The 15346-nt window shown below is 46.2% G+C and overlaps 1 protein-coding gene and 1 long non-coding RNA gene across 2 annotated transcripts in view; both read left to right on the top strand.

Annotated features, from left to right (window-relative positions):
* SEC16B (SEC16 homolog B, endoplasmic reticulum export factor) overlaps positions 1-3592 on the top strand; it is a 41338-nt gene extending 37746 nt beyond the window's left edge. The window contains 5 exon segments of the mRNA XM_013061196.2: positions 176-278; positions 405-484; positions 1775-1873; positions 2526-2559; positions 2562-3592. Coding sequence (XP_012916650.2) covers positions 176-278; positions 405-484; positions 1775-1873; positions 2526-2559; positions 2562-2947 — 702 coding nt within the window. The 3' untranslated portion in view covers positions 2948-3592.
* Positions 3593-7651: 4059 nt separating this feature from the next.
* LOC101678095 lies at positions 7652-12618 on the top strand. The gene is made up of 3 exons (XR_200149.3): positions 7652-7759; positions 11056-11212; positions 12075-12618. It is a non-coding gene; the product is annotated as an uncharacterized LOC101678095 (long non-coding RNA).
* The last annotated feature ends 2728 nt before the right edge of the window (positions 12619-15346 follow it).

Raw genomic sequence — 15346 nt, 5'->3', positions numbered from 1 at the left:
CACTTTAGGGTGCCAGTAGTTGTTTGATTCTAGAGCAGAGGAGTGGCACAGAGTTTGGGGGTGGCAAGTGGAGTTTTGGGGTGAGCAGCAGGTCACAGGTCGAGGCCGCTATTGTGGGCATGAATTTGTTAACAACCAGTACCCCCAACACTGCCTGTCTTTCTCCACGATGCAGGAGACCTCCAGAGCATCTTCTCTGCCTGAGGCTGGCCCTGGCTTCACACTGACCTCTCTCCCAGAGCCCCAGTCTCTGCCGGGCACCTTATCTGGAGCCACAGGTACCGCCAACCTCCTGTCCTTTGGGTCTGTGGGCTCTCTGCTTCTCAGGCCTTGAGGGTACCTTCTGGGTGTGGGGCCTCCTCAGCCCTGAGCAGGGGAAATAGCTCTGACTCATTGCTTTCTAGGTGAGGGCGAAGTCCAAGGATCGGTGTCCAGTGGCGGAACCTCCGAGGGTACTGGGACTGGAGGCCTGTCTGGGCCTGAGGTGAGCAGCCGATAGGTTGAAGCTTCGGGCCCCGCCAGACGCCTGTATGTGCGAGGACTGAACATTCAGTGTGGGCTGGAGGTGCCATCCCGTGAGGGCAGAAAGCTTCTATTGTAGTCTGCTAGGGCCACCATGACAAAATGTCACAGAACGCAGCTCACACAAAGTGATTTCCTCACAGCTCTGGAGGCTGCAAGTCTGAGGCAGGGTGTTGGCAGTGTTGGTTTCTCCTGAGGCCTCTTTCCTTGGCTCGTAGATGGCCATGGTTTTCACGTGGTCTTCCTCTGTGTGCATCTGTGTCCTCACTTCGCCTTCTTATAAGGACACCAGTCTTACTGACTTAGGACCTGCCCTAATGACCTCCATCTTACATTAACTACCTCTCTGTTTTTTAAAATTTTTTAATGATTTTATTTATTTGACAGAGATCACAAGTAGGCAGGGAGTCAGGCAGAGAGAGAGAGGACAAGTAGACTCCCCACTGAGCAGAGAGCCCGATGTGGAGCTCGATCCCAGGACCCCGGGATCATGACCTGAGCCGAAGGCAGAGGCTTTAACCCACTGAGCCACCCAGGCACCCCTGTTTTTCTAATTTTTAAGATTTTCTTTTTAAGTAATCTTTGCACTCAACATGGGACTTGAACTTACAACCCTGAGATCAAGAGTCACATGCTCAAGTGATTGAGCCAGCCAGGCACCTGCTTAATCACTTTTTGAAAGACACTCCCTCCAAATGCATTCTGAAATACTGGGGGTTAGAATTTCCACACAGGACGTTTCAAGGGGACAAGATGTAGCCCATAATGACTTCCTTAGGTGAAGTCTAGAGCACGGCCTCTTGCCCTTGCCTGGAGTTTGTTGGTGACCTTGGCAAGGGCTGTAAAAAGTTCTTGATGAATCATCCACGCGGTATGGATGGCTTTCATGCTGATTGCTGGGAAAACATTTTTATTTTCTTGTGGTTGGGTTAGCGCACACTTGTAGTGTTAAAACACTACTTTCAGAGAATATGATATTCATTTTTATGATGCTATCAAGATAATTGACTGTGGCTTTTTCTTCTCACGTGCTCCAGGTACAGCTGCCCCCAAGCCTCTGCATTTGTCACCCCAGACCCAGGGGTTGGCCGTGCCCACTTGAATCATGTTTGTTTGCTTGAATTCCCCGAGGTCTATCAAGAAACCCTTTTCATCTGCAGCTCTTGACCAAAGCGGACACTCAAGGGAAACCCTTGATGTTCTGGAAGCAGAAGCAGTGACTGATAGGATTTTCTGTTATTTTCCATCACAGGCTGTTCCCTCTGAGCTTTACTTCAACCCTGGTGTTCTGCTTCCCCCAACCCCCTTGAGAGGGAGTGTTCCTCTCTACAACCCATCTCAGGTCCCTCAGGTAAGGGAGTCCTGAGGGAGAGGGCGTAGGAGCACAGATTTTGGATGAAGGCAATTCAGGTTTATAATCCTAGTCTGCCATTTACTGTGTGTGGGTTCTTGCGCAATGACTTACCCTCTGTAAGACTCAGTTTCTGTATCTGTAAAGGGGGGTTACTAGTAGCCACCTCGCAGGGCAGGTGTGAGGGTTAAATGGGAGCATGTGTGTGAAGGGCCTCACGCACGGAAAGGGCTCGGTCAAGGTCAAGTGTCACTATATTAATACCACTCTTGACCTTTCACAGGTCTTGAGACTTTGAGAGATACATGGTGCTGGCACCCGTGGTGTGGCGATACCATCACTCCAGCCTGGGGCTGGGGAATCACTGCAGACTTTTGAGAGAAACTAAATTCCCTGATCTTCAGTGACTTGGGGCCAGACCGATTGCTCTAATGTACCCATTTGGCCTTCCCTCTTTATAAAACTGAATTTCTTTTGCATATTTAAGAGGTGCAGGTGTTAGGTGAAAGTAGATAATTAGAAGATCACCGCAGGAAGCCACATGGAGCTTGAGTGTTCTAGACTCAGGATGCCCTAGCTTAGTCCGACCAGCCAGCCCTGCATGGAGGCCTGCCTGGGGCTTTAATCTTGTACGACCTTTGTTCTTTCCCAGCTCTCTACGACTACTAGTCTCAACCGACCGAATCGCCTGGCTCAGCGCCGCTATCCAACCCAGCCATGTTGAGAATGGCCACCTGTCCCAGGCTGGTCTCCTTGCTCGATTTCCAGCCCCTCTACCCTATTGGGGCCCCCAAGAGGCGTCCTGGCCTATTGCCTCCACTGGGACAGGCCGTTCCAGAACACAGCTCAGTCCAGTCTCTTCACATTAGCTTTGGAATGATGGCTAAGTACCACGTCGGATGGAGAAGCTGGGTAGAACAGCAGCCTGGAGGTAGCAGAGTGCCAGGGCGGAAGCACTCGGATGGTGGCTTCAGATCTTCAGAAGCACCCCTTGGCTGGAATCAAGACGAACCCACCGGGCTCTGCGGCAGGAAATTATTTGGGGGAGATGCCCAGAGCGATATTCGTGACTAACATTGACGCATTCCTCAGTCTTAGTTATAGACCGATTCACAGCTCTAGTTAGCAAAGTTTATATACTGAAACTTGATTACTGCTTCCCGGCAGAAGTCCCTCCTCCGTGACATTTCAGCAGTTTCCCTCTTGGTCCTAGTTTTGTGCACATTTTTATGTGCCTCAGATTAATTATATTTCTCTCACTTTCTTAGCTGGTCCTATTTTTTCACATTCTGGCATCTGGCTATCAAGTTAGATTGCTGTAGGCATCATATTGTCATGGTAACTACCGAACCTAATGATGCAGACGGATGGAACATCAGTGTCATAACTGATAGGAAATGTCTCTGAACACCCACCCCTTCCATAAGAGGGGAGAATGAGTGCCTGGTACTGTCAATACGGCCCTTCCTACCTCAGGCCTTTGCAAATGGGTGTTGGGAGGGTCACTGGAGGCGGAGGGAGGAGGGGGACATCTTGGAAATTTCCAGTTCTCTTTTCAAGCCCAAAATAGGGACGACTCTTGCTGTTTGTCAGATTTGCTGAAAATTGCTCCTCGCAAAGACTGGTTTTTCTATGTGTAATTGTACATACAGGTTTCGTACTCTAATGTACCACAGTTCCGATGTTGATAGTGATTAAACCAGATAATTTTATAGCAAATGCTTGTTTCTGGCTGATTTTTGCAGAGGGAGAGAGCACACGGAGCACACTCTTCCCCTGAAGTGTTTCTAATAATGGTTTCATTGTGTGATAAGGAGCCTATAGCTGGGAAGAGCCCTTTGTTAACAAAGAATCTGGGGACTGATTCTCTTAACTTCCGAGTCTACTCTAATGTTATTTTTTCAATTTAGGAAAAAAGCGCCTCTGATTCAAATCGGTCACTCCATTAACTGAATATTGCATTTTCTGTTCCCCCCAAAGTTTATTCATCTCCCAGATTAAATTAGGAAATGTGTGCATAAATTTTTTTTGGACGGAGAGGGCCCCGGTAAATGCCGTTGCCTTACTTCCCCTAAAAGACCCTGCTCCTTTGGTTTGGTACGCTGACACCCAGTGGTGGTACTGTGGCAGCTGTGGGTTTCAGAGGAACCAGTTTCAACTTGATCTCAGCACATCCATGGTTCACCCACATCAGGCTCTCTGCTCAGCAGGGAGTCTGCTTCTCCTTCTCACTTTTCCTCTGTGCTCTCACTCTCTCAAATAAGTAAATAAAATATTCTTAAACATTATTAGCAGACAATCTAATAAGTTCAATCCAGACTGCCCCACTGCCTACCAAATCAAACTCTGGATCTTTCATTCACAATACAGGTAATGGAACAGTAATTTAGAACTACTTCATGGGGCCCCTGGGTGGTTCAGTCGGTTGAGCACCCGACTGGATTTCGGCTCAGGTCATGAGCTCAAGGTTGAGCCCTACATCAGGCTCCACAATCAGTGGGGAGTCTGCCTGAGGTTCTCTTCCTTTGCTCCTTCCCCTGCTTGTGTGTGCATGCAAATGCTCTCTCAAATAAATAAGTCTTTAAAAACAACAACAACAACAACAAACCCTACTACTCGATCGGTGTCTTTATTACTAAGCTAGTTTCTTTTTCTGCATCCTCTCTGCCACCAATGCTAGGTCACATGGCTTAGTGCTCCTGGGAACACTAGCAGAAGGAAAGGCCCAAGAAGCTCTTGAGGAGAGTACCAGAGAGGAAGGCAAAAACATCAGATGCCTGTGTACTCACTTCTTCTTCCCATTGGGATAATTCCTGGAGAATCCGGTGGCTGAAGTGTCCCCAGAGCCAGTGCTGAGCTAAGTTACCTTCTAGGCAGAGGGCTACATGGCAGTGAACATTTCTGGGGGAAGTCAGGGGGCTTTACGCACTAGAGAGGGACGAGGTCGTGTTATTTATGCCAATTCACGATGGACAGCTGGTGCTCTGCAAGGTCAGAGTGCATCCATTAATCTGCGCGTGATGGCTTCAAACAAGTCCCTGTTTATTGGGTGGGAAAGAGCCCTCAGCTGGGTCCGGCAGGGTCTGATGACCCGAGTCACTCCGAGTTCTCAGTTGGTTAACAGCTTTTTTAAATTAGGGCGATGGTGGGGAGTTTGCTCAAGGTCCTGATCCTTTTGCAACTTTGGCTGGTTCGAAGCCGTTGTGAAAGCAAGCGCAGCCGAGGAAGCTTGGTTTCCTTCTTTAGGATTCAAAAGCCTTGGAGAGCAGAGCAGCTGGAGATGGGGAGTCTAAGAGCACAGGGCTTGGGGCCCTTTCCTCATCCGTAGCTGGGGGATGGCTTCCAGCCTGTCAGAGAAGCTGGCTTGGGCCTGGCCACTGTCTGCTGTGGCTTGAGAGCCCAAGCAGCTTGGCCTTGGGGCTGTCTGTGGCCCGAGGCGGAGCTATAGGCTCCCTTCCCTCTGGTGTATGTGGACGCCTGCAGGGAATGATGGCACAGGGTCCCTCAAGGCCCCCATGGCAGCCAGCAGGGCAGGGCCAGACCAGCCATCTGCCCCGCATTCCAGGTAGGCCGCCTTTCCCATCGCCAGGAGCCATTTCGGGAAGCGAGACAGAGCTGAATTCTCTAAGGGAAGGCTTTACTGAGAGACCCTGCTTGAAAGAGAAGAGCCTGAGACGTTATCAGTGGGCAAGCTCCTTTTCTTCCCTCTTCAATGGGGTGTGAGCTTGGAGGAAGAGTAACTTACAGGGAACAAAGAAGCTACATTTTCCTTAAACTGGGTGGTGATGTGCAAACGAGATCCTGCAATATATATATGATTTAATATTTATTTGACAACATTTACACTTAATGTTTAGTAATTTGGAAGAGAACAAACCATTAAATTCCATTTATGTGTCTTTATCACATATCACCATTCCAGGCTTCTATCTAATCCCCTTACACGGCTGTAAAACTGCAAACCCGCCAGGCTTCCCCCGTCACCTGGGCGTCCATCCCTTTCAGCCTTAACTCAAGCTTTAGGTTGCTCGGGATCAAAGCCTCTGCAAGCTTTTCTTCCTCCTCACCACCCCCCTCCCCTGAAATCTTTTTATTTTTTCTCTCTTTGCTCTCTTCCCCTGGGCAACCAAGACAAGAGCAAGAGGCTGCATCCATCTCTTCACTAAAATCAGAATATTTTCTTCCCAAGAGGAAATATGCAAAAACAGTCTTCTGCTTGCAAAGAACAATAAGTGTGTAATTTGGGGTCTGTGCACTCACAGGAGTTTCTCTGAGACTCCCTCCCCACCCCTCCTAGAGAGTGGAATGGAAGGGACTTTTCCCCTCTTCTGTTTGCCATCCTGAGCTGGAAATTGCAAACATCATGATCTGCACACCATAGGAGGCAGGCACTCACCTGAGGTTGCCCCTGAACATGGCCCCCAGCGCTGCTGGCTCCCACATGAGCGCCTGAGCCACGCACCATCCTCTCAGGGTCCTCCAGAAATGGTTTCTTAATGAGATGTGAAGTTATTTTGAATGAGAATTAACAGCATATTAAGATGCTTTATTACAATCTCACTAAGTAGAGGAATCTGCTTTCCATACTTTCTTCCTTTCTGTATGAATCTCCAGGTAATAGCTCTTCACCGGAACTAGGTCAACAGCAGCATCACCGGACTGACCCGTACAAACTGCTTGTTACTTGACCGTGAGGTGCGTTCCTGGTATTTATCCACCTTTGAGCCGATTAAGGATCCAATTTTTTAAAGAATCTCAAGAGGGGGATTCCACGGCTGCTCTGGAAGCAACCTAGACTTTCACACCCTCGAACATTAGGAAGCAATTCCTAAAACTTTATACCCAAATCACTCATGTAGCTCTTTAAGTCTCTCAGCTGGCCCTCAGCAGAGATGGGGAACAGCTGCTTACCACCACCTGTGCCCAGAGCTCTCTCACATTCTGGAAGGCCATTAAATCCCGTCTCAGCTTATGAAATGAAGGTTCACGATTCTTGACTAGAATCAGGGATGAAATGACCTAAATGCTTGGCAGTTTCTGGTAGTTTCAGTGGTCGGACATCCTGAATTCAATAATAGTAATAATACGGAATGTTTACTTTGTGTCAGGTACTGTGCAATGCATTCCGTGAGCCGGCTGGTATTATTGTAACATATTAGACATGGGGACTCTGGAAACTCCAGGGAGACTGAGCAGTTTGTCCGAAGGCACACAGCTGGTAAGGAGGGAGCTGGGGTCAGAATCCAGGGAGTCTGAATCAAATGTTCAGAATCTGGGCATTTAGCCACATTGGTCCTGGACATACATACATTTATTTGTTCCATTATTCATCAAATATTAATTGAATGATACTTCAGGCACTGTACTTCTTTCCCAACAAGATTTTTTAAAAAAGACTTTATTTATTAGAGAGAGAACAAGCTGGGAAAAGGGCAGAGGGAGAAGGAGAAGCAGACTCCCCGCTGAGCAGGGAGCTTGACTTGGGGCTGGGGCTCCATCCCAGAATCCTGGGATCATCACCTGAGCTGAAGGCACATGCTTAACCAACTGAGTCACCCAGGTGCCTCCCAAAGAGATAGTTTTGACACTTCAAACTACTCATACGCTACCTACCAAAGGAGACAGACCTATAGACAGAAATTGCTACCTAATGTGAGAACTTTTAGATTTAAAAACATGTTCAAAGAACTTAGTACCTTATACCCCCTTAATAACAAAGGGGTTTCATCTATTTATATAACTTGGTGGCTAATATGTAACAATGTATCTCCTCATCTAGGCTACACCCCTGCCTTGGATTTCCTCTTCAGGACTCCTGTTTGCTCCCAAGAGATTGGGAAGATACTATGTAGATACCCACAAGAGTCCCACTGGCTAGAAAACGAGGTAACAGATCCTATGTCAATAAATCCAGACATTTGGATAGAACATTTTAGGTCATTTCTTATATTCTTGAAAACTGGGTTCTTGGAAATTAAACATCTTGACTTTTAAAATTTGTCTCTGAGTTCCAAGAGCCCATTTGGGAATGTAAAAGATGATCACTGACTGTTTTTTGACTTCATTTTTCACTGTTCTTGTGTTCCACAATCGTGATTTAGGATCACAAGGAGACCTCATTGTCCTGGAGGAGAAATAATTTGAGTTTTGGGCTTCCAGAGTACATTGCCATTTCTTTGGCTATTTAAATAAATACCCATGAATTAAAGAACAAAGCAGGGCCTCCCAGTCACGACTTTATAATGTGATTTTTCAGCTTCTTCTCTGCAGATGGCAACAACCCTCCAGCCCACATGTGGTGTTAGCCCTTCCTATAACACACGTCTGTTAATATCTTGAGTTAGGATCCAGCCGGACATACTTTGTGTAATGGGTATATTGCCTACAAATTGCAGATAGGCTGACATTTTCTAAGCCGGTGTTTAAATACACTAGAGTAGTTTGTAATTTACAGGTAGTTGATGTTAAGCCCCTGAAAATAAAGAATTATTTGCAAAGGAAACAACCACTCTCGATTTAACACGCTGTAGTGGCTGACTTTGTAGTCTCTGGGAAGGCATTATAGCAAGAGTAAGAAGACTTTGAGTTCTAGGCTCATATTCCACCAGCAAACCTGGCTACTTGAAGTAAGTTAATTGAATTTCTCAATATCCCCGAACTCCTTGGTCAAAACCTCCGAATCGTCCATTTAACCAACATTTATTTAGGACCTCCTATAGGGTGGGGATAAATGAAAGTCAAGTACTAGCTCCCAAAGCACACAGATGAGTTGGGAGGTTGTCCCCGAGAATATCCCACGATAGTTGTTGTCCCACGTGCTGTTGATGTGTTGCACCCTGATTCTACCTCCCAGGAAGGAGGTGATAGGGAAGGTTCTGGAACAGGAAATTTAATCCACGAAAAGACCCTGGCCCAAAGAGGTTGATCAATTTTCTTTTCTTTTTTTTTTTTTTTTAAAGATTTTATTTATTTATTTGACAGAGAGATTACAAGTAGGCAGAGAGGCAGGCAGAGAGAGAGAGGAGGAAGCAGGCTCCCCGCCGAGCAGAGAGCCCGACGTGGGACTCAATCCCAGGACCCTGAGATCATGACCCGAGCCGAAGGCAGCGGCTTAATCCACTGAGCCACCCAGGCGCCTGATCAATTTTCTTAAATCCCTTTAAAGTTCAGATTTCCAGGCTAATGAGCTTTTCCTTTCAATACGAAAATATAATTTAAAAGGTAAAGCTTTTTTAAAAAAAATTATTGCATTGGGGCTGTGTTTGTAGTAATAAAAACATCAATAATAATAGGATTTTTGCTATGCATTGATACAAGAGTGTAAGTTTATATGTGTTTTTCTTTAAATTCTCAATATACAATAAAGTGGGTATTTTGTAGAAATGAAGCACAGAGTTCCAATAACTTGTGTAACATTGCACAGCCAGTGATGGGGCTGGGCAAGCATCACCCTTGGTGTCTCTTCTTTAATCTTTAAAACAACTCAGAGAGATGGGTTTATTAACCTCCCTTCCCGGAAGAGGAAATAGAGGCACAGAAAGTTTAGTAACTTCCTCAAGATCACACAGTACTTGGAGTAACTGGGATTTGACTCAGTGCCATCTGGTCCCGGAGGCAAGGCCCTTACCTCTTGTTCCCTTAGTTTAAGGTGGTTGTGCCTGTTTTGCAAAGCTCAGCGGGACCACCTGAACCATGTTCCCAGTCTCAGCCAGGGTGAATCTCAGTTCCCCCGTTTCCCATCTGCAGCTGTGGGACATTACTCATTATCTTGTGTGTTTATGCACATGTCTATTTTCTCCATTAGGTGTGTGACTTCTCAGGGACAAGTCGATGTAACTTACTCATCTTTCGATTTCCAGTACCTTGCGTAATGCGTAGGCCTAATAAGGGCTCAAAATTCAAAATAGAGCTCAGTGAATAATTTCCTATCATGAGAAACTCAAAACTGCTTGTAAGAAAATATCCCCAAATGACCTCTGGCCTAGGGGTTGTTGCTATGTGGAGGCATCTTATTGTTAGAATTTGATCCATTCCTGCATCTTTAGAAGCTGAGCTAGGTCCTGGTATATAGTAAATGTAAAAAAAAAAAAAAAAAAAAAAAAAAAAAAAAAGAAAATCTCTGAATGAATGAATGGCTTTGTAAAGGAGGCCAGAGGCACAAATGAGAGCTTTTTGCATTGCAGCTTCTGAGAAGCTGTCCATGGGAAAGATGATAGATGTTTGGAAGAGAGATCCCAGCGCCCTCTGCAGACCCCCAGGCAAGCAGCCTTTATGGCAGCTGATGGAAGGGAGGTACCCCCCCACCTCGCTTGAGGTCAAGTCGAGAGATGTCCTGCATTTACAACTCCTCATTCGACCCTCAGGGATGCCTAATTTTGGCAGAAGCATTTCTTGGTTTTAAAAGGTACTTCACCCCCTTTACAACCTGTGTAATTGCTGTTGGAATGCTTTGCCCCGGTAGTGTCTTAATTAGGTCAGATTTTATACCAGGGGCTTTAAGTTAATCCTCTTGCATCTGCAATTCTAAGGTCTCCTAATCTTGGCATTGCCAGGAAACATTCACATTTTCTAGACGTGGGACACGCCGACCCAGAGCCTGCTTTTGTACTCTTCCAGGGGGTGCGGGGTGCAGATGGGGTCCAGGAGAGCTAGGTGAAAGATGTAGGTGCCGAGAGACTCATCTCTAGTCTTCTGAAAAGAAAATCCCATTTCTAAGTTACTCTGCTCCAAGCACTGCTTGGATATTGCTTGGATAATTGTAGGATCCAAGGCTTTTTGCGCTTAGTTAAATTATATACTTTTGCACTCCGTGCATTAAAAAAAAAAAAAGCCACCTTTTTATTATCTGCCTTTAACCAAGCAGAACATGCCCCTAGAGTTACATCTTTCCTCTCCCCACCATGCCACCCGCTAATGAGAAGTGAGCTGTTTGCCAAGAAAACAAACACAATATAAAAATCACACAAATACATAATCCCCAACCCAGAAGGAAAAGAGCAGCTACCAGTTGGCAGTTTAATATTTATCCAGGAAAGAAGGTCTCCCAACAGGCTGTAATTCCTCGGTGGGAAGGGGGAGGCAGGGGGAGGTCAGTGATGAAAATCACCTGCACAGGGCTGGTCTAAATAGGGACACGGTGGAAATCAATTCAGCGAGCTCAGTTTTGCTATCCCGTGTTCCAGGTGCAGTAAGGAAGCACCCGAGAAGACCATCAATCTGTCATGTAAAAGGGGAGACGTGGCGGGGGAGAAAGGAGGTAATTGGAATTGAGCTTCTCTTGGGACTCTTTCTCCAGCGGGAAGTGTAGCTGGAGAAATACAGAGCAGAGCCATCCCAAAGGTAAGGTAAATTGGGGCTTGTGCCCTGACCTTGGGGAGCAGTGTGGTGAGAAATGAAAATCTGCTCTGGCCATAACATTTCAGATAAGCCTCTTTGCCAACTCCAGGTCCGATCCTGGGTTGGGATAAAATTTCCCTCTTCCCGTCTGCAGAATGCACTTCTTGTGGCCTCAGTTGACTTGGGGCTCACGCTGATTTATATATAACTTGCACCTAATTCCTTAATCAAATGCTCTCGGGGCGAATAGAAACTCCGTTATTAGAAATTGTGCAATGCATGAAAGCTAGTCAATCTTCCATTTTATTGATAAATTGGAATTTTAAAACAACTATGCCTGTCGATATGACAGCTCTTTCTAAGAAAGAGGCAGTTAACAGAGCCGTGTAAATCAGAAGTGTCCTGAAACTGTGTGGTTGGGGAGACATGATAGGGCAAAATGTCTGCCAATAAAGGGGAGTATTGCAGCAAATTACCCAGTTTATACATGCAGGCAAAGCTTCGTTTCTCATGCCATGTTTGAGAGCCAATAAAGCTTGCAAATGCGATGGGAGCCACTATTTCTGCCTCTGTGCAGCTGTTTATCAGCAGCTTTTTAACACATTTTCACATATTAATGAGGTGGCATAGCGGTTCCAGAATTAGAACAGTGGGATGTATCATTGTCTGCCTTATCTGAAGATATGCCTGCTGTCAGTGGCGTTACCGGGTGTGCACAATGGAAATGGAGTGTTGGTGGGTGCTGCACGTGCACACTTCCCCACACCCCAAACCCCTCATCTCTGACTCTGCCCAGAGAGACACAGGCGCCGCAATGGGCTGTGTTGCTGCATTAAGCAACTTTGTCTCTCTTGTTTCGTGACAGGTGTATTGTACGGCTGGAAGATTCTTCTCTGCTTCCCCATTTGCTGAAATAGACCCTGGATGGTCTATTCAGGAGGTGCTCCATAACTGTGGAATGGATGAAAGTGTGTGTTCCCCAAGTGTACTTCAAGAAAGGAAAGAAAAAAAATGTCCCCTCAGTGACCACCCTCTTTAGGCACAGTCTACCTGTCACTGTGGCTTCAAGGAGCAACAAAGGAAGATGGCCTTACTGGCCTTGAATTTGCATACAAATGGCCAAGCCACAAATGAGATCTTTGAAAGCTGTCAGGGACCTAAGGAGTGTTTAAGGCAGAGATTCCCAGAAACGGGGCTGCAGGTGTGGCCAGAGCATTGCAAAGTTTTCACTAGCCTTCAGTGAAATGGGAAAAACAGGCACAAAGGAGTGCGTTTTCATAGAGCTCCATGCATTTTCTGTTAGATTTCTGAGATTGAGTCCTTCTACATCATTTGACAATGAAATGCCATTTCTTTTATAAAGTTATGGTAACAGACAATAGCATTAAAAGAAAAAAATACCTTTACTTTCCTAAACAAAACGTTCCTGAGTCCCTCTTTTTTTTTTTTTTTTTTTGGTTGGTTGAGGGGAGGGGAACTTGAACTTGAATTGCTCTGTGAAATCCCCAAGTCTGAAACCATTGGTTTAACTCATCTCTATCCCTTTGAAAAAAAAAATCCACTGAAATCACCTAGCGGCCTTAAGGGAGACGCTGGACTACTTAAAATATTGGCTCATTTCAGCAAATGATAGGACAAGTCAAGTACTAGAGTCTCTCTCTTTCTCTCTCTCTGTCTTTTGTCTCTTTGGAGCAGGGATCCAGGCTGGGTCACATGGATCTTGTAGAAATGCCATCACTAAGCTATAGGAGATTTCTTAAATCTGGGTCACTCACCATAACAGAGGAACATAGAGGCTGGTGTACTAATGCCTAATGCATCCTTTTCTGCTGTAGACGTAGCCACGGCTTTATCTTTCCATGGGTCGGATATGCTCCCCCACTGTGCAAATGCAGAGCCCCAAACTGAGCTGTGCGGACTCTAGTTGATGTGAACTGTGGGAAAAGAAAGCTTCGCACAGACCCCTTCACTGCCAATGTCTCCCTTTTCCGAATTCCCACAGCTCTCACAGTTTACGCTGGACAGCCTAACCCTGGGTTTTTATGCTGTCACCTGTTATGTGTTTTTTGTTCTTATCTCTCCTAAAGACTAGGAACCACACAACTGATAACTGAGAAACTTCTCCCCCCCACCCCTTTTCTGAAAACACAATCTCCTCTGGGGGTTGTTGGCCGCTCATGGTTCTCCACATGATGGAGAGATGTGAGTTGCTGTTGACCCGGTTTCCAGCCCTGGCTCTGTGACTGATGGATGGCACTGGACGAGTGAGGGCTGAATCTCATAGACCCCAGATCCCTGTCGCTAAGAGGGAATGACAGGACTGACTTGCTTCGCTGAGAGAAGTGTCATATGCATTAACGGGCTAATGATGCTAATGCTCTTTGAGAATACAAATGTGAAACATTATCATTATGGTTAATGCTAGTCTTCAGTTTTTAAATTTTTTTCCTCAAAGGGGAGACGCAGAAAGATTATTTAAAGAAATAGTGAATAGAAGGCTGCAGTTTGTGCTTAATTCATGACTGACTTTGATCAGAACGGCATAAGCCGTGGGAATGCCGTCTTGCAGTCCGGAAGGTAATTATTTCTACTTCGGGGCATGAAGTCTTCTCTTTCTCCTCCTCCCATCAGGGAAAAAAGGAAAGAGAGAAAAAGCTAGGAAAGCGAATGCTCTTAAAAAAAAAAAAAGATGATTTCTCTATGTCAGGTCTGGAAATTGTGTTTGCTAAAGTTCCTGCTACAAAAGAGGCCCAGCTGAGTGGACAAGGGACTGGCACGGAGCTGGGCTCCGCCTCTGCCATCTTGCCGTGAAAGGAGCCGGAAGCAGGAGAGGGTACAACGATTTTTTTTTTAATATTTTATTTATTTGACAGAGAGAGATCACAGTAGACAGAGGGGCAGGCAGAGAGAGAGGAGGAAGCAGGCTCCCCGCTGAGCAGAGAGCCCGATGCGGGACTTGATCCCAGGACCCTGAGATCATGACCTGAGCCGAAGGCAGCGGCTTAACCCACTGAGCCACCCAGGCGCCCCACGAATTTGTTTTTTTTAAAGCCCCTTTCGTTTCTAAGAATTTTAAGAGTGAAAGGAGATCCAGTAACCCCTGTCCAGTGTCCTTTCCACCTGTGACAGACACTTGCGGTTCCAGGTTATATGGGCTTCGTCTTGCTGTTGTTAAGAAATGACCACAAACTTGGTCGTTCAAATCAACAACAAATGGATTCACAGTTCTGGAGGCCAGAAGCCTGGTAAGTGTTAGGGAGCTAAAAAATGGTGTTAGCATGGTCAGTTCCTTCTGGAGGTTCTAGGGAGACTCTGTTCCTTGCCTCTTCCAGCTTCTGGGGCCTGCCTGCATTCCTTGGCTTATGGTCACACCCCTCCAGCCTCAGCTGTCATTATTACATGACCTTCCCCTTTTCTCTAGAAGGTCTCTCTCTCTCTGTCTCTTCCTTCAAGAAGTCTTTGACTACATTGGCCTCACCTGGATAATTTTGAATAATTTCCCATCTCAAGATCCCAGCCAAGAATGTGGCAAGTGTAAGGGTCCTGAGGTAGAATGTGTTTGGTGTGTAACAGTCAAGAAGCCAGTATGATTGGAAGGGGTGAGTGCAAGGGGAAGAGGCAGTAGGAAAAGAGCTCAGAGAAGGGGCAAGGACAGGTCATGTAGGATGTCTTTGACCTCTATTCCAAACAAGAGGGAAACTCCTGATGTTTTGAGCAGAGGAGTGACTGGGATGATATGACCTCCATTTTCCAAGGATTACTCTGGTTGCTGGGTGAAGACTAGACACCAGGTGGGAGACAGGATGTTCTTGCCACGATCCAGGTAAGAAATCATGGCAGTAGGTCCAAGGTGTTAGCTGTGGAGATGGTTGTGGGAAGTGGTAGAATTCTGGATATATTTTCAGGGTCAAGCTATTAGAATTTGCTGATGGGTTGGCTATAGGGTGTGAGAGAAACAGAGAAGTAAAACCTAGGTTTTGGGGTCTAACAGGAAGATGAGGAAGACCACAGGAAGAGCAGGTGTGGGGAAAAGATCAGAGTTTGGTTTGGACGTATTAGGCCTGAGACGTGTATGGGAATTACAAGCGGGGATGTGCCAAGTCCATGCAGCTGGATTTGCTAGTCCCAAGTTCAAGA

Source organism: Mustela putorius, unplaced genomic scaffold (genome assembly GCF_011764305.1).
Source record: "Mustela putorius furo isolate JIRA1106 unplaced genomic scaffold, ASM1176430v1.1 tig00003942_pilon_pilon_pilon, whole genome shotgun sequence".
Lineage (NCBI taxonomy): Eukaryota > Metazoa > Chordata > Mammalia > Carnivora > Mustelidae > Mustela > Mustela putorius.
Note: the sequence above shows the minus strand (reverse complement) of the source record. Positions and strands in the feature narration are given on the sequence as shown.